The sequence below is a fragment of the Lonchura striata genome, chromosome 24 (assembly GCF_046129695.1).
Source record: "Lonchura striata isolate bLonStr1 chromosome 24, bLonStr1.mat, whole genome shotgun sequence".
Taxonomy (NCBI): Eukaryota; Metazoa; Chordata; class Aves; order Passeriformes; family Estrildidae; genus Lonchura; species Lonchura striata.
Window position 1 is genome coordinate 1,326,540 of NC_134626.1, and position 24,336 is coordinate 1,350,875.

General features: G+C 54.3%; 1 protein-coding gene across 2 annotated transcripts; it reads left to right on the top strand.

The window, feature by feature from the left end:
* The first annotated feature begins 375 nt into the window (after positions 1–375).
* On the top strand, positions 376–24,177 carry SPSB1 (splA/ryanodine receptor domain and SOCS box containing 1). Of its 2 annotated transcripts, none has more exons than XM_021537783.3 (3): positions 376–463; positions 18,754–19,569; positions 22,230–24,177. In XM_021537783.3, exons 2-3 carry the CDS (start codon positions 18,876–18,878, stop codon positions 22,355–22,357), a joined length of 822 nt encoding a protein of 273 aa, XP_021393458.1. In that variant the 5' UTR covers positions 376–463; positions 18,754–18,875; the 3' UTR covers positions 22,358–24,177. The 2 variants fall into 2 exon arrangements, with proteins under 2 accessions (XP_021393458.1, XP_021393459.1); XM_021537784.3 differs by lacking the exon at positions 376–463 and adding an exon at positions 8,785–8,879.
* Positions 24,178–24,336: the final 159 nt, after the last annotated feature.

Consider the following 24,336-nt stretch of genomic DNA (forward strand, 5'->3'; position numbering starts at 1 on the left):
GGCCCCGCTCCGATCCCGGCCCGGCTCCGATCCCGGCCCGGCTCCGTTCCCGGCCCCGCTCTGATCCCGGCCCCGCTCCGTTCCCGGCCCCGCTGGTCCCCAGCCCCGCTCTCTGCTCGGCCCCGCTCCGTTCCCAGCCCCGCTCCGTTCCCGATCCCGCTCCGTTCCCGGCCCCGCTGGTCCCCAGCCCCGCTCCGTTCCCGATCCCGCCCCGTTCCCGGCCCGGTTCCCGGCCCGGCCCCGCCGCTCCCCGGCCCCGCCCGCCGCCGGCGCTGCCCGGGCGGAGCGGCCGCGCCCCGGGCCGGGCCGGGGGCGGAGCGGGGCCGTGCCGGGCGCTATTTGGGCCATGTGATGCCGGCCCGGCCCCGCTGGGCGCGCCGGAGCAGCGGGCGCGGGGCTCGGCCTGCCCGGGGCACGGCACGGCACGGCGCGGGGCCATGGTCCGGCGGGCAGCCCGGGCACGGTAGGAGCCGGAGCGGGCGGGGCGGGGCGGCTCCGCGGCCTCTCCGCTCTCGGTGCCAGCGGAGCGGTGCCAGCCGCGGAGCCGGGGCGAGGCCGAGCGCTGCCGGGGCCCGGGGCACCGAGGGGGCGATGGGCACCGGGGGTCTGCAGCCGCACCGGGGATGCCGCGGGAGGAGCGGCTGCCGGAGCCCGGGGCCGGGTGCGGGTCGGAGCCCGGGGCCGGGTGCGGGGCTGAGCCCGGGGCCGGGTGCGGGGCTGAGCCCGGGGCCGGGTGCGGGGCTCAGCCCGGTGCCGGGTGCGGGGCTCAGCCCGGTGCCGGGTGCGGGGCTCAGCCCGGTGCCGGGTGCGGGGCTCAGCCCGGTGCCGGGTGCGGGTCCGGGAGCAGACAGCAGCAGCGGTGCCGATCGCCCCGGCTCGGGAGGGCAGCGGGGCTGTTCGCTCCGGGGCCGTGCTTACCGCGGGGGGCTCCGGAGCGCACCTTACAAGGTCTGGTTACTGTGTCTCTTTTCTTGCTACACGAACCTCTGCCAATGCAACGGGGGCTTACATAATCCTCCTGCTGGAGGACCTGGAGTGCTGTTGTAAGGTCAGTCTTGCTGTAGCCTCCTGCTGGACTGTGCCGTGTTTTGTCCTTATTCCCTGGCTAAAGTGAGCAGCCAGGGTGCCTGGTGACCATGCCTGATTCAAAAACTGTCAATTGTCTGAGCCATGGCTCGAGATAAGGAAGTTTACAAAACGATTGTAAAAGTGGGAGTTGCTCCTTGGAGAGAGATTTTTTTTTTTTTTTTTTTTTTTTTTTTCCCCATGATAGCGATGCAGGATGGCTCAATGAGCCTTTTGTCCCAGGAGTAATCTTTCCCACCCCTCTAACATCCGATTTCTACACCAGATGCAGCGTTGCAAAGCTCAGCGGCACAGACAGCTCAGTCTTGCTGGAGTAAGTTGGCTGCTGCATCGCCAGGACCAAACTGTGCAGTGCCTCCAGGGCCTCACAGTGACAGTGGTGTGGCTATGGGATGGTCAGAGTGGCTCTCCCAGCCTGCAAGGAAGGAAATTTCCTGGTGAGTTATTAAGGGAACAGCCAGGAACGCGACAGAGCCGTGCTGCTGTTTACAGATGTGGAGGAGCATCTTCCCTGAGCTGCCCGCGGGAGCTGCCCTGTCCCTCCCTGCCTGTCACCGTGTCACCGTGCTGGCCCTGCCCAGGCTCTCAGTCGTGGTGCTGATGGATATAAAAAGCAGCAATTTGCTCTTCACCCCCCTGAAAGGCAGGGGACGAGCTGCAGCAGCGGATTCCTCAGGGGATGTTGGGTTGTTGCAGTGCAGCAGCCTTTGCAGCCTCTCTCCTGTGCTCTGGAGGTCACTGAAGTGCACTGTGATGTGCTTTGGAGCTTGTTTGTAAACTGCTGGATGCTGCCGAGACGTGGGCTGGTGTTCCAGGAACTGGCCAGCTGCTACGTGCTGCGTTCGTGTGCAGCCACTGCTGCTGCTGGATGTGGGGAATGGCCTCTGCTTGTTGCTCTCCTGTGCCTGGGTTGTTTTTTTCCCCTGGACCCTCTTTCCTTCCCTCAGAAAAAGTGAAAGCAGTCTGCAAGGTCTGCTTGTCTTCTGAGGGCTAATTAAGAATTCATTAAGTTCCTGGAATTAAAATCTGTAGCTAATGAGCCAGTGAGGACACTGTGCCAGGGTTTGGGCCTGAGTGCAGACACTGCTGACAGATAATACTCCAAGTCACAATGTACCTTTTGAAGAACACGAGATGTGCATTGGAGTATGTTCTGTGGCTCTCGGAAGTTTGTGTCTTGCTCAGATTTTGTGGCTGATGCCTCTGCATGCTCTGGAATTGGCTCTGAGGCCAGTGCAAGTGGTGGCTGCGATTTTGGGCTTTAGTACACTTGTACTTCCTGAGCCTGGAGTCACCCAGGGCTGCTGCTGACAAGGGGTGAGGATTGACTGGGGCTGGCAGGGAGCACCAGTGAGGTGATTTCAGCTGGGCTGAGCTTATCTCCCTGCCCTGTGGCAGGAGCCTTGTACTTGCATTAACAGCTCAGCATAGCAGCAGCGAGGAGCAGCTGACAGACCCGCCTGAGCTGTGAGCTTCCCAAACCTGGTCTGTGGCTGGCTGCCCTCCTTTGTGTTTCCAGGTGTGTGGTGGAGCTCAAACCCACAGCTTACCTTGCCAAGGCACGAGTCAGACACCAGCTCTGTCAGACAAAGCTGTGTGGTGCCTGCAGAGTAGAAGTGAGTAAGTGTCTGGTACCAGACTGCAGTCACTGGGTTCCTTTGCTGGTGGCCTTTGCAGAATGAGCTCATGTCAAGGTGTTGACTCACTTTCAGTTACTGCACTGCTCTGGGAAACAAAGAAATCTTCCCTTGAGTTGCTCCATGTGAGTAACTGCTATAGCTGTCTCTGTTTCCATGAATAATTGCTGGGGGAAGAGAGCACTTGTCCTTAACAAAGATAGGATGTGGGCTACAGGTAATGGTCAAATACTCTCTGCTGAGTGTGAGAAAATATAGCTAAAAAATAACAGTTTCCAAGCACATGGTGGGGAAAATGTGCTGCTGTTAACAGTGTTTTCCCAGGGACTGCTAAAACATCCATTCCCTTTTAACTCTGCACTGCTCTGCCCTTAATGGTAATGCTTTGGAAACTCCTGGGATAAAGTAAATTGATCTGTGGTACTGGTCAGAAAATTCTCTTGCAGACTAAGTGGTTTTTACAGCCAAAAGAAAAATCCTTCTGGGTGTTAATTTGGTACAGGAACTGCTTTTATCTGTAGCTCTGGGGTGGCATGAGCTGCCTGAACTCCGGAGCGTTTAAGGGAAGGAGATACAAAAAAAATTCCCAGTAAGGTTGTGGGGGCAGTGGGGAAGGCACTGACAGAACCCTGAGCTGCAGCATGAGCCCTGTCCTGCTCCCAGGGAAACTGAGTCACTGTGCCAGCCCGAGGGGCTGCCTGGGGGCTGCAGGCTGCCCTTGCAGAGCCCTTCAGGGCTTTAGGAACCTCTAGCTCTTTAGGAAAGAGGAGAGGGAAGGTGTCCTGGAGCACAAGGAGAAGCTGTGAGTGCTGCTGCAGGGCTCAGTGCTGCCTCTCTTTGTCACACGTGTCCTGCCCGGGACTGCTCTGAATGTGCTGAGCTGGCACCGTGTGTGTGTGTGTGTGTGTGTGTGTGTGTGTGTGTGTGTGTGTTTGTGTGTGTGTGTGTGTGTTTGTGTGCACCAGGGAGCGGGGTTTGGAGGGATGAGTGCTGCAGGCAGGCACAGCTGTGGGCTGGCTGCCCCTTCCTCCACATCTCCTCCGTGTGTGGCCACGGCTCCCCAGGCACCCAGCGTTCCCAAAGGCAGAATTCCCAAAGGCAGAATTCCCAAAGGCAGAATTCCCAAAGGCTTTGCCTGTCTGCTGGCTGAGGCTGGGCTGGATGCTGCTTCCAGGCTTTATTTCGTGGGCTCTGCACTGGGCTGGTTCTGGCAGTGGGGTGGGAAAGGTGGGAAATGTCTTACCTGTGCCACAGGGAGGGGTGGGGGTTGGAAGGTGTGGATTTGGCACTGTTCCACTCCTGTGGGAGATGCCTCATCATCCTCCCTTCTGCTTTTATGTGTTGTACTTCAGCGTTGCAGGTCAGATTCGGAGCCTTTTGGGTTAGCATCTTTTTCTCATTTAGTAGAGAATCAGCCACATGGCTTTGCCTTAGCTTTTTTCCTTAATGCCGGAGGGTTTTGTCCACTGATGTTTCCTTGTCTCATGGCTTTGTGAGTTTTTTCTGTTCTAGAACATGGGAAGACAGACTTCGAGTGAAGCAGTGCTGCTGCTGTATAACAATAAAACTTCCCCTGGGAGGAGAAAGTAACACATTTCTTTGTTCTCTTACAAAGCTTTCTCTTTAAGGAAAAGCTTTTTACTTAAACAAACAAACAAAAGGACCCCAACAACCAGCAGCATCTGCCAGATACCAAAGTGAGAGCAATTGAGAGCTTTGGGGCAGAAGGTGGTGATATCTGGATGGAGTTACCAAACATGGGCTTTTTCTTTTAGCCTGGAAGGGGAATTTGATGAAGCTTCTAAGTCAGAGCAGCTGTGGGGATGCTAGCTTCAAACTGCTTTCTTTGGAGAGCTGCTGTGTTATCAAGTCAGGAATCTGTCCTGAGGAGATCCCAGATGGGGCCTTGACACCATAAATGTACAAAGGCACTCAGTTGCACAAAAACTGCAGAAACAACTTCGTCCTGAAGAACGTGAGCCACAGATGGTAAACTGCCAAGAAAAGCAAGCAAGGGGTAAGGCCAGGCCGTTCTCTACATGAGAAGGCTACATTGGTCTCAGATGTTTAGAAATTCTTGGTTTAAACTTCTGCAGGCTTCTCCCTGGCTAAATTCTGGTTTGAATGGCCTCTTGTAAATTCAAATCTGCTTCATGCAGAGATGTGAAAAATGCCTGCATCCTAGCTCTAGAGTCTGGAGGTTAGGAGCAGGCCCTGGAGTTTGCCAAAGTGTGCTTCTTGCCCTGATGCCCTAATTCATTGCTGGGTGGCACCTCGGGCCCCCTGGCTCTGTGCTGCAGGGGGGCAGCATTGCTGCTCAGGGAGGGCAGAGCAAGAATGCCCCTTGGAACTTCCCCACAGCAGCCCGTGGTCCTCCCTGCTGTGCCAGCTTGGCAGCAGCCCCACATGGAGAATCTCCCGTTATATTCAGGCACCCTGTGCTATTTTAAGGCTAAAGCAGTCATGTTGCATGTGGACAGGGAGGGAGGGCTTGCTCTGTCCCACACTGAGCCCAGGGCAGTCGTGCAGCTGGGGTTTGAAGGTTCTGGAGGTGCCCATGTAAAGAAATGCTCAGCACGGTGTGAGCAGCTGGCGAGGGGCGAGCTGAGCTGGAGGGCTCCTGTCCATGTCCCAGTTCCTGTAAACTCCACCAGCTGCAGAATAAACCTGCTGACCCCTGTGCTGAGAAGGGCTGAGGGCCTGTGTGCATGCAGAAAGGACCTGGCTTGGTGCCTGTGGGCAGGAAATGGAGATGCTTGGATGTTCTGTTCCACGCTGGTGTGACGGGCACGAGCTGCTGCGGGCTGTGCTGTCCCCTCTGCCCTGCCTGCTGTCCCCACAGTGTCCCTGCTCGTGTCCTGGGCTGTGTGTGGGGCACGCTGTGCACTGCCAGCTGCAGCAGACTGGGGGTGGGAGTCAATCAGACCATTGAACGCTGATCTGTAGTGAGCCAGGGCACTGCTTCCCTCTCTTCTTCCTCACAGCATCCCTGGGGTGCTGTTCTTCCTCACAGCATCCTTGGGGTGCTGTGCCTCCTCTGTTCTTCCTCACAGCATCCCTGGGGTGCTGTGCTTCCCTCTGGCAGGGATCAGATGGGCAGCTGGGAGTGGTTCCAGCCTCAGACCTGGCCCTGGGACTGATTCAGGCACCTCCCAGCCCCTGCCAGCCCAGGAGGAGAAGGGCAGGAGGGCTGCAGGCATGGTCCCACTGCAGCAGGATATTACTGCAGGGTCAGCAATGGGCCACGCTGGCTGCCAAGGTGCAGCTGCTGGGCAGAAGTTAAAAAGGGGCAGCCAATCTGCTGGGAGCTTGGGTGATGGTGAAAATGTGGGGAATGGAGACAGACCAACACCCAATTGTGTTTCTGGGTTTCCAGGCTGTGCGTTGGACTTGCTGAAGGTTGAGATGGGGAGAAGAAAAAGGACAAGCTGTGTATCTTATGTTTTTTTAATGTATCAGTGACTGAGCTCCATCCTGGGACTTGGATTCTGTCATTTCTTGATAGCTGCCTCAGTTAATTGATCTTCAGATGATCCACTCAAGCTGCTGAATAGCTGAATTTTTTAAAGTGTGTCAAGGAGCAGCTTTGGAGGGAATGGAGAGCTTTCCTGGAGGGCTCACTCAGCTGCATCTTCCCTGTTTTCTCAACTTCTATTAATCTGTCTCAAACCTGGTTTTCTGACGGGAAACTTTCCATTGATGTCATGGGAGCCTTCCGTGGCCCACATCAAACAGCTGGGTTCACCAGGAATTAAGTGACTCTACAAATGTTTATGTTCAGCTCTTATTTGGAAGGCATGCTGACTTGGGAGGACCTGTGGTGGCTGTGGTATGCGGGGAGGATAGGTTGGCTGGCCAGCTTTTGTCTTGCCTTTGAAGGCTGGAAGTGCTGGCAGCTGCTCAGTGCCTCGATAAGGCTCAGGAGCATCTTTCATCCCTGGCTCCTGCCCTGGTTCTTGTCTCCTGCACTGGAGAGGTTTCTCAGTGGGTCACCTTCGTGTCACCCAGATGGCCAAGTCAGGACAGTGACAGCAGAAAGCTGTTGGCCTAAGTGCAGGTATGGAATTTTGTTGTTTGAGAGGGGAAAGCCACAGTTTAGTCTGCTGAGGAGCCCCAGGGAGGGAAGGGAGGGAGGACATGTGTGTTCTTCAGACCCTGCTTACTCAGGCTTCTGTGGTGGTGTCAGAGCGTTCAGGAGGGGGGAACAGAAGGGGTAAAAACCACCTGAGCATTCCCTGTCCCACCCAGCAGCTCGGTGCTGGGCAGTGGCTGGCTGCTCCTCCCCTGCAGGACGTTGTGCCCTGAGCTGCAGCTGAGTCCTGGCACACTGGAGGTGCTGAGGAAGCCACTTGAAATATCACTTGATTCACAGAGCTCAACCTTGTGAAGCTGCTGCTCAGGAGTGAATTTCTGAGTGTGTCCCAGTAAGACTAAGGGGCAGATTTCACCCCTTGCCACTTGAAGCAGTATTGCAGCTACTGTGAGCAATGCTGCAGTGCATGTCTTGGGCACTTCTTTTGGCAAAAAACATTTGTTCTGTGTATTGCCACAACTGCAATTTTCAGGAAGAAGTTGCTCTGGGATATCTGTCCCCTGAAAGCAGCACGTGCACTCCTGCAGCCACACTTTATATAATGTGCTTTTATCCTCTTCATTTTGGTGCGCTCTGCACTTGCAAACATGATTTGTCTGGTTGAGCCTTCACACGGATAAAACTCCAAGCAGGCAAGCTGAGAAAGGCTTCTCAAAATTTCTGCTTTCTGAAGCCTTTTGGTGGATATTTAGGAAGCCAGCCAAAGCTTTTGGGTCGCCCTGCCTTTCTCAAACAACACAGCAATTTCCAGGGACCCTTTCAGGTGATGGGGAAAGCAGAGCATTGCATCACTGCCAGCTCCAGTGAGATGTGCAGTGTCTCTTCCTAATTATGGGATGTCCCAGGTCTATTACAGCTAAATACAGAGTCCAAGCGTGTCATTAAACTTTTTTTGCCTAATGACCAGTCAGAAAGCCAGCATCATCCCAGCATGCTGTCTGTGGGGAGCTGCTGAGTGTGTTCCAGTAAAGCTGGCAGTGTGAGTGTCTCTTGTGCAATCTGTCTGCCAGGAATATCCTCTCCGTGCAGCCCTGGGGAGCTGCTGGGCCATCCCTCCCTGCTGGAGTGTGCTCCTGCTGGGGAGGCTCCCCTCGCCCAGCCTGCTGCTGGAGTGGTTTGCTGAATGTTGACAAACGTCTGGGCACTGCTCTGCTCTGTGTTTATCCAGCTCTTTCCTTGGGTTTTCACTCCTGTAGCCAATGTTTGAGCTCCACAGCTTCTGGCAGCTGCCCCAGGAGTGGGAGGCGAGCAGCACATCTGGCTGGAGGCTGGCAGCAGCTGGGCCAGGCAGGGTGCCCTGTGCACAGCCATTCTCCCTGCCTGAAGCTCCAAAGCCCTCGCAGGTCTCAGGGAGCAGCTTTCCACACTCCTGCTGCTCAGGGGCAGCCTGGGGATCCGTGCTGCGCTCCTGCCGCTGCAGCAGGGATGGTGCTGGTGGAGCCCGTGCAGGATCAGTCCTGGGCAGAGCAGAAATGTCACTGCTCTGCAAGCATCTGTGCCCAGGCACCCTGGAGCTGTTCTGCCACGCTGTCAGAGCTTCCTTCTGCCCTGGGAGAGCTCCAGGAAACTCTGGAGGCCTGGGGCAGCGAGAAGGAGCTGGAAGCTGAAGCAGGGATGTTGTGGACCTGAGCAAGCTGAGGTTCTGGGTGACCCTGCTATAGCAAGCTTGGATCTGTCTGGACTCTTCTCCCCAGCTGGCTGCTGCAATGGTTGGAGAAGAGAAATCGCATCTCCTGGCTATGTTGTTGGATTTGGAAAGGGTTTTTCCACAGCTTTTGTTATGCTTAAGGGTGGTTGTTGTTCTCAGATTAAACTTGAATAGAAAACATAAGGCTGCTTCCAGCTTTCTGTCACAGACACCTTTTATCTTGCATTCATCTCTTCCAAGCAGATGCTGCTTTCATTTCTTCTACTCTTTTTTTTTTTTTTTTTTTTTTTTTTTTTTTTTTTTTTTTTGCTACAGGACTAAAATTAACAGCCCTTTGATGCAGAGGAAGAAACTGTATTTCAGAGCAAAGTACCTAGTTACCTTTGATAATAAAACTGCTGGCTTTATCTTGGAGGTAATTCCGTGTTCCTTGGAAACAAATCTGAGAGCTGGAAGCTCCTGAACCCTGCTCGCTGTGGGTGAACATGCAGATCCCTCCTCACCTGGGAGCCCCAGTGGGTTTTTTGGGGTGGGAGGTGCAGGGGAGGCTGCAGGTGGGGAAGGAGGTGCCAGCCAGTGGTGCTGGTGTCTGCACAGGGTTCCTGAGTGTTCCTGACCCTGCAGCGTGTGGCTGCAGCTCTCATGGTGTCTGCACAGGGTTCCTGCGTGTTCCTCACCCTGCAGCGTGTGGCTGCAGCTCTCATGGTGTCTGCACAGGGCTCCTGAGTGTTCCTCAGCCTGCAGCGTGTGGCTGCAGCTCTCATGGTGTCTGCACAGGGTTCCTGAGTGTTCCTCACCCTGCAGTGTGTGGCTGCAGCTCTCAGGGGGTGCCAAGCACACAGCCTGAGGTGTGGAGGGATGGGGGGAGCACAGACAGAATTGTTCCTTCCTCCCTTCAAAGACTTGAGCATGAGGTCCATGTGAGCATCCAGCTTTTGGCTTTCATCTTTCCCACTTGAAAAGAGGAGCCCAGCTCCTGCAGTGCTTCCCAGAGGTGATGTGAGGCTGTTCCCAAGGGGCAGCTGGAAGCCTGCTGGCCTCAGAGGGAGGAGATTGTAAATGAGGTGAACCCAATGGGAAGACATGAGGATGTCTGACTCAATTCAGAAGACTGAATTATTTCTTTACTATAACTATGCTAAAATACATTAATATACTATATAAAAGGAGGATACTAAAACTACACACTACTTTCTCTGACTCTAACACAACTTGTGACCCTCTCTGAGAGCCCAGCCCCAGGTGGGTTGGATTGGGTTGGGTTGGATTGGATTGGATTGGCCATCAGGATCAAACAATCCTCACCAGAATCCAACCAAGCACTCACCCCAGGGAAACAATTCTCCAAACACATTCCACATGGGAAAAACAAGGAGCAGAAATATAAATTTTTTTCTCTTTCATTTCTCTTTTGCTCCTCTATGAAGAATCCTGAGAGGGAGAGAAACGTGCTGCCACAGGACACAGCTGATGCACAGGGCTGAGGCACAGCCTGGCTGGAGCAGCAGGGAATGGAGAGCTCCTAACCTGGCTGGCTTGGCCAGGGCACGGAGAGAAGGTGATGTTGTCACCATTCAGCATGACAAGAAGTGTTTGGTGCAGCAGGGGCACGTCTGCTGTGCAGGGCATGGTCCAGGATCTCATTTCAGAGCAGGGGCAGGGAAATACCTGCTGGAGCTTCCAGACTCGCTGAGGGACACCGTGGGAGGTGTTTTTCCCTGACAGGCTCTGGGGTTCTTGCTTTAAAGCACCCGGCCCAGCTGTGTGAGGAGCCCCTGCTTCGGGCACATTGCAGGGTGCTGACTTCTGAAAACATCCTTTTGTTAAGTGCACAGAATGGTTTCCTAAACATTCTGAAAAAAGTCACTTCCTCAGTGACTCAGCTGTCTCCTCTTGTGAGACTTTTGTCTTCAGTGGTGACACCCTCAGACTCCACAGACCTCAGGACGGGAAGAACCTGAACCTGCAGCTCAAAGAGTGAAAGATCCACTGGGGGCCTCACACACAAGGCTGCAACCTCAGTCCTTTTTTTCAACCCTCAGTCCTTTTTTTCAACCCTTAGGGAGCCCAGCATGAAGAGATCTGGGTAAATATTACAGAGGAATGCTGAGTTTTTCCTCGTGCCAAGGTAAGGCAGTAAGGCATGTGAACTGTGTGTGTGGCTTAGAGTTATTTCTGTGTGGTGTCAAGGCACCAACAGCTGGGACAAGGGGTTGAAGTCACTTGTTTAGGATTTATTTGACCTGAGAATTAACTGGAATGACTTGGACAGAGAGGAAGATGCATAACCCCAAGTATGAGAAGCTCTGTCACCATGCAGCTGACCAAGCTTTGGAACAGGTTGCCCAGAAGAGTGGGCAGGCTCTGGTTTTGAAGGTTTGCAGGAGTAAACTGGTGACAAAGACAAGATTGGAGTGCCAGGGAAGCAGGGATGGAGCACAGCTCCAGTTCTGCACCACGAGGCCCCGATTTTGCTGAATTTGCTCTGAATCAGAGCAGCATCCAGCTCCTGGTGCTGCAAGAATCTGCTTGGAGGGAGCAGAGCCTCCCTTGCCATGGACCAAGAATTGTCTGCTTCTAGTGCACGGCCCAGATTTCAGCCATGCTGTTTCTGTAGTGATGAGCAGCACCAGACACTTGCACAACTTCCCCTCTGGCAGGGATGTATTTGATGTAAATACATGTGCTGCAGCTTCAGACACAATAAACCTATTTGGGAGTAACAGGCTGAGTAATCTGGTGCTTGGCAGCTGCTCTGTTGTGGGGATTTTTGCTTTACTGTTAGCAGTGCTTGTGACATCTTTACATGAAAAAAGGAAAAGACAGTAACTGAACAACCTTAATGTTAAAATAGCTCCAGCTACAAGTGCTTTACCTGAGAGAAGGAATCCTGCTGGGTCTGTGTCTCCTGAGCCAGGTTATTGTATTGCCTCTAGGAGCAGGGACTGAATCCTCACACTCCACTGTGGATGTTTTCCAACCATCTTTTTGAGAAATGCTCTGCCCTGCCTGGGGAGGGACAGAGGGAGTTCTGGTAGGTGATTGAGAATGGATTTCTCTTAAAAAATGAACTCGTTAACTGCTTTTAGGGGAGAGCAGTGCCTTGTTATCAAAAGTTTTGTCCTGATGGGTTGGTGAGGTTGTTGGTTAATCTCACAGTCATAGCCAAAAAAGTGCTTTTGATGCAGGAGTGGAAACTCTGGGCAGAGGTAGAAACATCAAACTTCATTCTTTCCACCCACTGCTGCCCTCGTTATCAGACAGAACTAATGAATCCTGATAGCTAAACAGAGATGAGGGGTGGACAGTGGGCAGTGTCTGCTGCAAATTAAGTGGGGAAATAAAAAGCAGGGAGTTGTTGTGCAATAGGGTGGTTTAGTCTGGATTATGTGGGCTCCTTTAATGCAAATAGTTCAGAACATAAACATTTACTGTTTAAAATTCATGGTGGCTTAATTGTGGAGGAAATGCCTCTCTAAATGCAGCCTGTCAAATGGCTCCAGTGCTGGAGGGAAAAGCATTCAGCAGTGGCAGTTTGGCCAGGCCTTTGAGTGCTGCTGGGTTACAAAACTGGGGTTGTGTTTGCCATGTGCCAGGGTAGATTTCAGCCTTAAAGGCTTCTGAGGCTTCTTCTGGAAGCAGGGCTTGTATGCAAACTCTCAACACCACCTGGAAAATCAGCTGGAGGGGGCTGGACAGCTGCAAAGGTGTAAGGAAGGTGAACCTGTGGATGTGAACCTGCCTGGACCTTTCTTCCTGCTGCTTGTGGGACTTATTTGTGATGGCTCCGAGTCTGCAAGCGGGCTGTAGGGTGCACCTGAAGAAATGGGGGTGTGAAAAGTCAGTGCCTTTCACACCACTGAGCTTCCTGCTGCTCCCTCCAGAGGAATCTCTGGCACCATCGGTGTCCCCAGCAGGACCACAGACCCTGGGCAAGGACCTGGGCACTCAGAGCAGGGTGGGGACTGTGCTGCTGCTCGTGCAGAGTCTGGGCTCAGCAGCAGCAATTGTTTAACCTGCAGAGCTGCTGCTGTCCTCAGAACACCCAGGACAAAGCTTCTGCCAGGTGGTTTTGGAAAAGAGACAAAAGAACTGCTTGAGGGTCCTGGCCTAAGTGGGTTGGCCAGAGGAAACTGGACCAGCAGTGCCTCATGCCAAGAACATGACTGTTGCAGGCAAATTACTTCAATGCAGGCAAATGACTTCAATCTGCCTGTGAGGAGCTGTTTTAGAGCCTTGAGTTGTGCCTGGCCTTTCATGTGCAGTTGACATTCATCAGTTACCTTATGCAGAACTGGAAGGAGCCTAATGACCTTTGAAACATCCACTAAACTTCCTCTGTGAGGAAAACCAGCCCCAGTTCACTTGTCTCATTTAAAGAAATGCCTTTTCTCTACAAGCAAAATTGCTGATTGTGACCTGCCTTCAAAGGGAACACAGATCTGTGCCACAAACTTCTGGAACTCCTTCTAGGCTGCTTCCATCATTACCAATATTTTGCAAAGTAAACTCCCTCCTGTTGCTCGGAATTGTTTTCTGCCAGATTATGCAGCATTGTAGTTCACAGGAACTGGCTGGGTAGGTGGACAGTGGAAATTTGTTTAAGTGTCTAGCAAGTGGCTTGGCTGGGGATGGGTGGTGGTTATTGCTTCAGGTTTTCATTTGCTCAGCTGTGCTGCTCTGAGTAACCCCAGTGCTCTGCTCTGGAGAACCAGACGCTGGAGGGATGGGCATTGCCAAAACAGCCAGAAATCCCCAGCAGAGCTGCCTGGGTGGTGCCAGGTGAGGAGGGAGAGGGGCTGCAGGTGCTGGCAGTGCTGAGCAGTGCCCTGCTCCTGCCTCCCCTGCTGGGCTCGCTGTGCCAGCAGAGCCCTGGCGCTGTCTGCTGCGGTGCCCAGGTCAGCCCTGCCAACCCCAGGGCTCGTCCCTGACACATCTCCAGCTCACGGACTCGTCAGTCACTGTGGGCTCTTGCTCTGCTGGAGCGTTTTCCCCTTTGCTGGGGCTTTCCTCCTTCCTTAGCTCTTCCTTGCCCAGCCTCTGATGGGTGGCTGCAGCTTCACTTTCTGCGTGGAGCCCTGCCGAGCTGGACCTGCTCAGCCAAGCTGCTGCTCCTCAGGAGGTGGGGCTCGGCAGGTCGCCCCTGGGGCAGCCTTCTCCTCGGCTGAGGCTGCCAGACCCAGCCCGGGCTGCCTGCCCAGCCCCGGTCCCGTTGCAACACCCGAAACTCGCCCTGACCGCGTTGTCGGTGCCGTGTTCTGTCACTGCTGGAGCTGCCCAGGTGAGCTGCCTCTTCCAGGCTCTGCTCAGTGGTTGGAGGGTGGGGAGCTGCTGAGGCCAGGATGCTGCTGAAGTGATAGTGTCAGAGCCAGGTGTGCCAGAGCCCACCTGGGCCGGGTGTGACAAAGCCAGGTGTGCCAGAGCCCTCCTGGGTCAGGTGTGACAGAGCCCATCTGAGCTGGGTGTGACACCCAGGTGTGCCAGAGCCCACCTGGGCCGGGTGTGACAAAGCCAGGTGTGACAGAGCCCACCTGGGTCAGGTGTGTCAGAGCCAGGTGTGTCAGAGCCCTCCTGGGTCAGGTGTGACAGAGCCCACCTGGGTCAGGTGTGTCAGAGCCAGGTGTGTCAGAGCCCTCCCAGCCCAGGTGTGACAGAGCCCACCTGGGTCAGGTGTGTCAGAGCCAGGTGTGTCAGAGCCCTCCTGGGTCAGGTGTGACAGAGCCCACCTGGGTCAGGTGTGTCAGAGCCAGGTGTGTCAGAGCCCTCCCAGCCCAGGTGTGACAGAGCCCACCTGGGTCAGGTGTGTCAGAGCCAGGTGTGTCAGAGCCCTCCCAGCCCAGGTGTGTCAGTGCCCCCCTGGGTCAGGTGTGTCAGAGCCAGGTGTGTCAGAGCCCTCCCAGCCCAGGTGTGTCAGTGCCCCCTGAGCCAGGTGTGTCAGAGCCCTCCCGGACCAGGCTCTGGCACACACACACACACACTCACACACACACACTCACACACATTTACACACTCACACTCACTGCGGGTCCCCGCTGTTTCTGCTGCTCAGAACTCCCCGCAGGGGACGGACTGTCCCGGCTCTTTGGGGCCGAGGTTTGGGTGCTTTAGGGGCTCCTTCCCTCCTCACCCCAGCTCAGGGTGCTGCAGCACTGCTGACCCCCCTGGGCTTTTAGCCAGGGCAATCTCGGAGCTCGAGGGGCTGCTCTCAGCCCCCCGGGGAGGAGGGCAAGGCCCCGGTGTGGAGGCAGTTCTGAGGAAGGGAAGGTGTTGTGAAGGGTGTTTGGGGTTTCTGACGTGTTGGCTGGGCACATTCCCACCTGCTAGCAGCTTAGCCAGCAGAATGGGAGCTGGGTGGCACCTTTGGCTATTGCCTTGCAAGGTGAACATTCAGCCCAAGAAAATTAACCCAGTTTTCCTCATGCTTTTCTAGTGAAATCATGGAAACCTGAGCAATTCTACTGTGGTTTTCTTAGTCTCATTCTCTGGTGCTGTCTGGGATCCTTCAGCTCCCAAAGCTGTAAGCAAGTCAAGGACCATGTGCAGCATATATATGTCCTTTTCTTCTCCTGAGGTGTTTCAGGCTGGCAATCTTTAGGGAAGGGCTCTGATTCATTGTCTGCAGAGCACCCAGAGCCTGCGAGGTGTTTAAAGGTTTGGCCTCTTATCTGTACGAGTACACCTAGTGAATTTTATGGGAAGGAGATAAAGCCACAGTAAACCGACTTGAAGAAATAAAGTAAAACTGGATGAGGAATCAAGGAGTTGAGGATCCTCCAGGTGTTCCTGATGTTGATGGTGCAGAGCAAGGGGTGTCCTGGGAGGGGCTGGAGTTTCTGAGCAGCACAGAGAAGCTGCACACCAGCTCTGCTCTGCCACGTGCAGTGGCTTACTTGCAGAGCTGTGTTCTCCCTATTTAACAGCAGGATTTTGCCTTCCAATTAAATGTCTCTGCTGTCTCCTGCCTGGATCTATTTGCAGCAAGCAGTTGTTTTGGAACCTGGTATTTCCTTCTAGCATGGCAAACTGGCAGCTTGCTCTGAACGCCTGAATGGAAGGGAGGTCCAATTCTCACTGACAACAGCAGTGAATGCTTTTCCCCGAGACACCCTGAGAATCTCACTCCTCAGTTTTCAAGCCCAGGTTAACACTAGAACTGAAAGCAGCACGGGAGCAGGAGTGAGCATCACGGGGATGTGCTGGTGTTGGTAAAGCAGAGCAGAGTTGCAGCAAGCCGGAGCTGTTGATAAGATAGATAAAATCACTTTCAGTGTTTACATTTGTACTTAAACCTGTAGCAGTTCAAAGGTTTTGAAGCAGCTCATTCCCCAGCATATCTTCTCATTTATGGCTGGCTCTCTCCCGTGCAGCTGCCCAGGGCATGAACGCATTAATTTCACAGGAAAAGCCTTTGTCTCCCTCCTGCTGCATGAAGAGGCTTTTCCTTTTAAGAGCTGAGGGCACAGTTGTGTTCCTGGCTGCGGGGCAAGGTGCCACTGCAGTTCTAGAGCAGCAGAGGCAGCTGTGAGCAGGGATTATTGCCTTGCCCTCATCAGGAGCTGTATTGCACTTCAGTCCTGGCGTGGGGTGATGGACCTGACCTGCTCTCATCTGAGCCTCCCCTTGGTTCCAATCTTTTTCCTTTCTTCACCCCTCTCTCTTTATTGTGCCCGTTGTCTTTCATCTGCTGTGAGCTCCTGAGCGGTGCAGGTGATGTGTGCCTGGTTTGGAGCCTGCTCCAGGGGCAGAGCGGGCACTCGGGGCTCTCCTGCCCCTGGTGTCTCTCACTGGGTCATTCCCTTCTGCTGCAGCAGCCTGAGAAATACCATGAAGCTTATGTTGGCAAAAGGCAAAAAGCCACAATGAACAAGGCATTGTTTTGCTAATGAAGAGCACAATTAGATTCCTTTACTTCTGAGTGTTTTGTGCTTCACAGAGGCCTGCAGCAGTACTCCTGCAGTCGGCTTTGTTTTGGTTCTGGTTTCCTATGCCGTGTTCTCCCATGTACTGCACAGGAAACCTCTGCCTCTCCTCCCTTGGCCAATGTTTCACTCCCTTATCCTAATCAAAATTGCAGCAGCTGAATTTGCCCGTGGACTTCCACGTGTGCCTTGCCAGTCCCTTGTTGACAGCTCCTGTCCACGTGCCTCAGGCCCTGGAATGCCAGGGAGTTCACCTGGTGCTTCCTGCAGCTCTGGGCTTTATCCCAGCCCGAGCAAAGAGCTTTTCCAAGCTTCTCAGAAATCCCTGCTTGGCTCAGCGTTCAGGTGCCTCTCCAGGCAAGCTCAGCTGATGTCTGTCCTGGCTGGCCCTTGGGATGCCTGGGCTGGAGATGCTGCTGCTCCTTGCAGAGTCCTGGGGGCTGGGAGCCACGGGGACCCTGGGCTGTGGCAGGGTGATGCACTGGCATCCCCTGGCTGCCCTCCCTCAGCTGCTTGTGCTGTTATTGCTGGTTTTCAGCTGGTGACTGTCAGAATCTGAGGTTTTGATGATTCCAAGATTGTAGAAATTCTCTGTCAGCCCCGCTGCCAAAGCAGAAGCCATAATTGGTCTGTGCTGGTTTCCAGGTTGTTTATTCTGTTGATCTCTCACATGTTCTGCTGCCCTGCCCAGCTCTGTCCTGCAGGGCAGCGTGTGGGGCTCTGCCCTCAGTGGGATGTGACAAACATTAAATACCAGAAACTCCCTGGGCTGGATTTACAAGAACGTGCCAATATCTGTCACCTACGTTGGACAGTGTGTCCCCAGCCTGAACCAACAGAAAAATGCCAACACCACAGTGAGACATGGAGGGCATGAAGAAGGACAAAAAGAACAAGGCACACCCAATTTCCTCCACCTTGTCCCCTTTGGACCCCTAATCTAGAATCCTAAAATTTTACTTTTGCACCCATGCCACGCTTAATTATTACTGATATCAAACACTCAGAGCTGGTAATTCATGCTGTAAGATTGAAAACTCTTTTCCATGGACAGAGATCACAGACAGTGTCTCTGGGGGCTCTGTCCAGGGGGGTTCCTGACCCCTGCCAGGGTCCCAGGCCAGCCAGAGGGAAGCTCTGGATTCCAAGAGGTGACCAGCCGGCTTACACACTCCTGGATTTGTTTGGATGTTGTGGATGGTATTTATTTAACTTCCAGGATGTGGCGGTCATCTCAGCAGCTATAACATGGTTGGACCTATTTAAATAGCATCTTCTGTCTCAGTGCCCAGCATCTGAGGTCCCTGAATAGTCTGAAATAGCTGCTCTGCAGCTTGTGCTTTGGGATGTGACTTTCAAAGAATCTCAGGCCTTTTTCTCTCCATTAATGATTTTTTTAGAAAGTAGGTAAGGAAATAAAAAATAGTCTTGACTCTTGTTACTTAAGAATTGGGATTTAACTCACTGCTCCAATGGCACACCTTGGCAGGAAAAGCCTGTAGGGAAGCTGCTGAATTCATCCCTAACCCAGAACATACATGAGCCTTCCCTGTTCACCTTCTAGCTGAAGCCTTGCTGATGTCCAGTAATCTTATTTTTAAACCAGATCTGATTCATGCTCTGCTTTCTGTGCCAGATGAGGTCCTTGGTTGTGAGTAAGTGTTGTGACTGTAGCTGGCAGGAGCGCTGCATGATTGCCTCACATCAGGAAATGTTAAAATAACACATTTTTTTTCTTAGAAAGCTCATTTGCACCCCTCCCACTTCTAATTCTCTTAATAGCTGCCCCCAGTTTGGCAGCTGTGTGACAGAGGGCTGTTTGTGCTGCTGAGTGAGAGCAGAGACACTCGAGGGGATGCAGGGCTGGAGGAGAGGTGCGCAGGGCGAGCGAGGAGCTCTGGCCAAGCTGGCTCCAACATCCCCGAGGTTCCTCTGCAGTCTGGAAGGAAAACTGCTCAGCTGTGAGAAGGATCTCGCTCCTCCCCCTGGGCTCTGCAACTGAAGCTGGGGATTTTTTTGCTCTTGGAGAAGAGAAGCTGCCCCAAGCGAAGCTGCTCACTTGAGACAAGCCAGGCAAAGCTTTATCTGCCCTTGGCTGCCGGGGTTCAGAGGGGCCAGAAGCTGCTGGGATGAGTGTCCCCCAGGGCTGGACCCAGCAGCTTTTGTCAGGGCCCCCGAGGTAATCAGCAGAGCTTGAGTTGAAGAGAATTGTCCCTCAGCCCTGTACCAATGTGTGCAGCCCTTCCTGGGTGGTGCAGAGGAGCACACGGTGTTGGGAGTGCAGATGAGCCCTGTGCTCTGTGAGTGTGGCACGCTGGGCCGAGCGTGCTAATGTTTAACTGGTCTCTTGTTTTTCTTTCCACCCATTAGGCAACGCTGAGCGCTGCACATCTCCACGAAGCCTCCTGGCAACCTTTTCTGCAGGGCTGCATGACAGCAGGAGCTGCCAGGTAAACCCATGAGCCTGTAAGGAGGCGAGGCCAGGACGCACCATGGGCCAGAAGGTCACGGGTGGGATAAAGACCGTGGATATGAGGGACCCTGTGTACAGGCCATTGAAACAGGAGCTGCAGGGGCTGGACTACAGCAAGCCCACCCGGCTGGACCTGCTGCTGGACATGCCGCCGGTGTCCTACGAGGTGCAGCTGCTGCACTCGTGGAACAACGACGACCGCTCGCTGAACGTGTTCGTCAAGGAGGACGACAAGCTGATGTTTCACCGGCACCCCGTGGCCCAGAGCACGGACGCCATCAGGGGCAAGGTGGGCTACACGCGGGGGCTGCACGTCTGGCAGATCACCTGGGCCATGCGCCAGCGGGGCACCCACGCCGTGGTCGGCGTGGCCACGGCCGAGGCCCCCCTGCACTCCGTGGGCTACACGACGCTCGTGGGCAACAACCACGAGTCCTGGGGCTGGGACCTGGGGCGCAACAGACTCTACCACGACGGCAAGAACCAGCCCAGCAAAACCTACCCCGCCTTCCTGGAGCCCGACGAGACTTTCATCGTGCCCGACTCCTTCCTGGTGGTTCTGGACATGGACGACGGCACGCTGAGCTTCATCGTGGACGGGCAGTACATGGGGGTCGCCTTCCGAGGGCTCAAGGGGAAAAAGCTCTACCCGGTGGTGAGCGCCGTGTGGGGCCACTGTGAAATTCGGATGTGCTACTTGAACGGGCTTGACCGTGAGTATGAGTCCTGCCGGGCTGTCCTGGGGGATTTCCCCTCTCTGGAGGGGTGAGGATTGGAGCCAGCAGTGGGATTGCTGCCGGGTGCAGCTCTGAGTCCTCGGTGCCAATGCACAGAGCCAGCGTGGCTGCACAGCTCAGCTGTCCCCAAGGCTCTCTGCAGGAGCAGGCAGGGCTCGGGCAGGTGCTGTGCTGGGAAAAAGTGATGCCAGCTGTCCAGCTAGAATGGGAAACCTTGTACTGCTCCCAGAGGAGCGTTCTGCTGGCAGTTGCATCACTGGCACTGGAATCCTGGTGTCTCTTTACAGAAATCAGTCTCTGACACAATCCCCTCCCGTAAAGGGAACATTTAAAACCCCTTGCAGGCAAGAACAGGGACAGATCTTCCCATCTAAGAAAATGGGACTGTTTTCCATCTTTCAGAAGAGCAGCTCACTTCCCTGCCTCTCTCAGAGCAGGGTGTGCTCGTTTCTAGCAGGGGGCTGGATGCTGTCGTCAGCCCAGCTTGCATGCCAGCCCTTTGACTAAAGGCACATCAATCTCTAGCTAAGCTTAGTAATAAATTTGGCTGTCCAAATGTGCTAAAGTCTGTTATCTCTCATAGTCAGAAGTTCCCATGGGGCCAGACTGTGACTCAGTCCTCTGGGTAGGGTGGAGGAGAGAGGTGAAGGAAGTGGATTAAAATCTGGATTTATGTTGCTAGTGAAATAAATTTGGCAGTATTGCTATGAAGAGTAGTTCCCCCTGCATTCCAGGACAGTGTCTGCTCAAGGGCTGTAGCCCATCGAGCTCTTCTGTTTGTGCTGGAGGTGTCCTGATGCTGGCCCAGCCACAGAGCTGCCACCAGGCACCAGAAAACGGAGCTGTCACCATGACCAGGAGAGCCTTGCAAAGGGGCAGGAGCAAAACCTGCAAGTGCTTTGAGAAATACACTTCAACTCTGCAAGACCAAACAGAGAGCTCTTGGCAGAGCATTTTCCCACCCAAAGGAAGCCCAGCTCTCTGCCACGACAGCTTAAAGAATGTCAGCAGCTCCAGGAACCAGGTTTTGCTGGAGGGTCAGAGCCAAAACCTGCAGCTCCACTCAAAGCCAGCAAAGTCTGTGGAGCTGCTGGCACAGGGCTGCACTCAGCAGGGAAAGGGCCACCTCCAGGGCTGGAGCTGCTTGTGCTCCCAGCTGAGGAGTGAATCGTGGGCAGCAGGCCAGCAGGGATGCTGTTCTGGCACAGGGAGAAAGAAGGTGTCTGGCTCCGAGCACTTCTGAGCACTCAATAGCAGCACTGTCCAGTGATTGTGCTGCCTGTGAATGGGAGGCTGGGTGTGTGTGTGTGCTTTCTCTGCTCTCAGCGCAGCCTGGGTGGGGACAAACCTGAGTGTCTGTGCAAAGCCTCTCCTCTGAAGGTCACTGAAGTGAAATGAGCTGTTCTGTGGGTGTCCCGAGGCTCTGTCCCAGGGGTGCTGGCCACAGTGCCTCTGTGCCAGCTGTCCCTGAGCAGGGCAGGCAGAACTGGGGCAGGCTGAACGCAGCCAGCTTGTGCCCCAGAGCTTTCAGAGCCAGCCAGAGGAGAGCTGCCCATGCTGGGGCTCTGCAGTGTCCCAGCCCCAGCAGAGCTGCAGCCTGCTGCAGGAACCCGTCCCCGTGGTGCTCCCTGAGGAGCAGCCAGGCCAGCTTGGGTGGCACAGCCCCGACACAGAGCAGCAGTGGTGGTGCTGGTCCTGTGAGCACCAGGTTCCTTTGGTGTGGAGCAGGGCAGCTGCAGGCATGCAGCAAAGCTGCTGGAAACTGCAGCTTCTCAGCCAAGCTCCCCTGTGGGTGCTTCCAGGTGTCTGCGAGCAGAGGAAGCTCTGAGAGGTGCAGCAGAGCCCTCAGGCCCACAGGAGGATGGCCAGTTATCTGCTCTGGGATGTGTCAGCCCTCGCTGGGGGCAGGACAAAGCCCTCAGGCCTCAGCAGTGTCAAGGTGAGCTCAGCCAGGCTGTAAGGAGCTGCTGTGACCTTCCTCCAGTGCAGCTGGCATGGTTTAGCCCTGGCTTTGACCTCAGTCACCTCTGGGCTGTGAGTGACTCCTCAGCAGCCAAGGGCCCCGTGTGCCATTCCTGAAAAACTTGTGTTATCTTGTTCAGGGCTTTAAGTACAGGATGCAGAAAAAGATAGCCAAAGGCTTGTGTCCTTCCCAGCTCTGACACACGAGGGACTGCTCTGCTGGGAAGTGTCCCGGTGCAGGCAGTGACACCAAGCTCTGACAGATGGATTTGTCTTCATGGGGGCTCAGTACAAGTGGAGGGGCTGCCAGCTGCTCCCCTCCTGTATGAGATAAATCATGCTGCTTTGGGGGCACCCAGACCCCGTGGCACCCTGGCTGCTGTCGCCTTTTCCTTCAGCGACTCTCACAAAAGTTTCTGGACACTGCAGGAGGAGGCACGAGCCAGGTGTGATCTGACTGGAAGGGATGGGATTGCAGAGGAGGCACTTGCAGCTGGTATTGCTGCAGGCTGTTTCATGCCCACAGCAGCCACAGAAACCTGCTGCAGCGCTCGGGGAGCTGAGGCTGAGCGGCCCAGGGGCTGCAGAGGGGCTCGGTGCCCCTGCTCGGGGTGCTGGGGGTCAGAAGCAGCAGGGTGGGTGCACCAGCCTAACTCTCGGCTCTCTCTTCCCAGCTGAACCCCTGCCCCTGATGGACCTGTGCCGGCGAGCCGTGAGGCTGGCCCTGGGCAAGGAGAGGCTGGCTGAGATCCCCAGCCTGCCCCTGCCAGCCTCCCTCAAGAGTTACCTGCTCTACCAGTGACCCCGTGCTCGGGCCAGAGCGGGAACCAGGATGGATGGAGCTGCCCCGCGGAGCCCTGCGCTCCCCAGGCTGGAGCTGCCTGCCCGGAGGATCCCTGCTGCCATGAATTTCACCTGCAGCTGCTGCAGCCTCCCTCTGCTCCCTCTGGGGCAGTCCTGGCCTCACAGCTGGGTGCTTTGTTCCTTGGGAGTCGCAAAAGGAACACTGACAGAGGCTCTGGGCTCCCCTCTCCTGCTGCCTCCCTGGGGTCGAGGGCAGTGGTTCTTCTGTACCAGCTAAAGGGAAGGGTGATAATAAAACAATAATGCTAAAAGTAAGAATTAAAGCATAATTTGCGGGAAGAGGAGGCATTAGGAATAGAAATGTCAAGGCCACGTGCTGAGAATGGAAAGGCTCAGGATGGGCAGCAGAGTTGGAAAGAGTCTGGAATACCATAAAGAATTAATTAATGAGTATTTAAAAGCCAAAAAACCAAAAAGTACAACCCCGCACCCTGAAGCACCAAAACCAAGAGCCCTTCTTCCACCAGGACACTTGCTGGCCTGGAGAAGGTGGTCATGTTGCTGATGTCTGTATCTGTGCTGGGACTCCTCACCTTGCTGTGTTGCTGTTTCACAGGTTGTGACTCCTGCTTTCTCCTTTACCACCAGTGCTCCTCCTGCTCCATCCTCTGCCCTGCCTCCTCCTGGTGGCTTCGACAGCTGATTTTGCAGTCAGGCTGTGCCCCCTTCCTGCCTGAAACCTGCAGCTTCTGCTGTGGGACCCCTGGCGGGTGTGGGGCAGGCAAGGACAGACCTGTGCAGCAGGGTGGGATGGTGCTGAGCTGTGTCCCACAGCTGCAGGTCCTGTCCCCCCACGCTGAGGCTGCAGAGAAACCTTCCCGTTCCCTAATAGCACTGCCAGGGAATTCCCTCCTTGAAAAGCTGCTCAGATTGACCCAAGGCAGGTTTGTTCCGTGCCAGAGCAGCCTCACCTGCAGGTCCCTGTGCCCTGCTGGGTGCCAGAAGTGCCACCAGCAGCAGGGCAGATCCACCAGGCCAGGGCTGATCTTCAGGCACAGCAGGGAGGAGCTGAACCTCCCCAGAGCTGGGGAGCAGGAGAGAGCTGCAATAAACAGGACAAGCAATCCAGGCAAAATCAGCACATCCCAAATAGATCCTCAGGAGCCAGGTAAAGGGGATGACACTCCTTCCTTAGCAGGAGCTGCTCTCTTGACCTCTCCACAGGTTACTATGCTGCCTTTCTGGGGTTATTTTGCACATTTCTTTGTGTTTTTTTCCTTGAAAAATGTTTGTGTGATTGTTTTGGTTTTGCTTTTGAGTTATCCCTTCGGTTTTGTGTAGGTACAAATGAGTTCAGTTGAAAATGTTAATATATATATATATGTGAGGTGTATGTATAAGAACATGTTTTAAACAGCTGCTGTAAGGTACCTTTTTGAAAATAAACTACTTGCATAGTATTTTTTTAAAGCACAGAGTTGGTGCCAAGACTGGGCGGGGTGTGACGTGCCCCTTTTTTATTCTAATATTATATGAGATTTTTTTTTTTCAACGTAGGGTTTTGTACTAGTCTCTGTTGCAGGGTGGGCCACAAAATTCAGTGTGTGTGGAGCCCTGCTTGGTTGCCTTCAACTTGAACCAGTGTCTTCCAGAACTCCAGGGAAGCAGCTGTGTTCTCCCTACTTCTAATGCTCTTTGTGCTCCCTCATTTCCATCTCTCCTCACTTCACCAGGACATGACTCTGTACAGTTTAGAATTCTTTCTATTTTATGACTGTAGGTAGTACTCAGTAACCTAATAAACTTTATTAAGTATTACTTGGTGATGGGTTTTACTTGCATGAACTGATCAGATTCCTCTGCACGTCGTTTCTACTCGAGCAGTGAGTTTGTTCCCGAGGAGCCTGCCCAGACAGGCAGAGCAGGGGCATTATCTGTGCTTGGAAGAAAAACAGTTTAAAGCTGGCATCTAAAAGG

Coding starts and splice junctions, on each gene's coding strand:
- SPSB1 (XM_021537783.3), top strand. CDS start 18,876: ATGGGCCAGAAGGTCACGGGTGGGATAAAGACCGTGGATATGAGGGAC. Junction 19,570..22,229: donor CTACTTGAACGGGCTTGACC/GTGAGTATGAGT, acceptor CTCTCTTCCCAG/CTGAACCCCTGCCCCTGATG.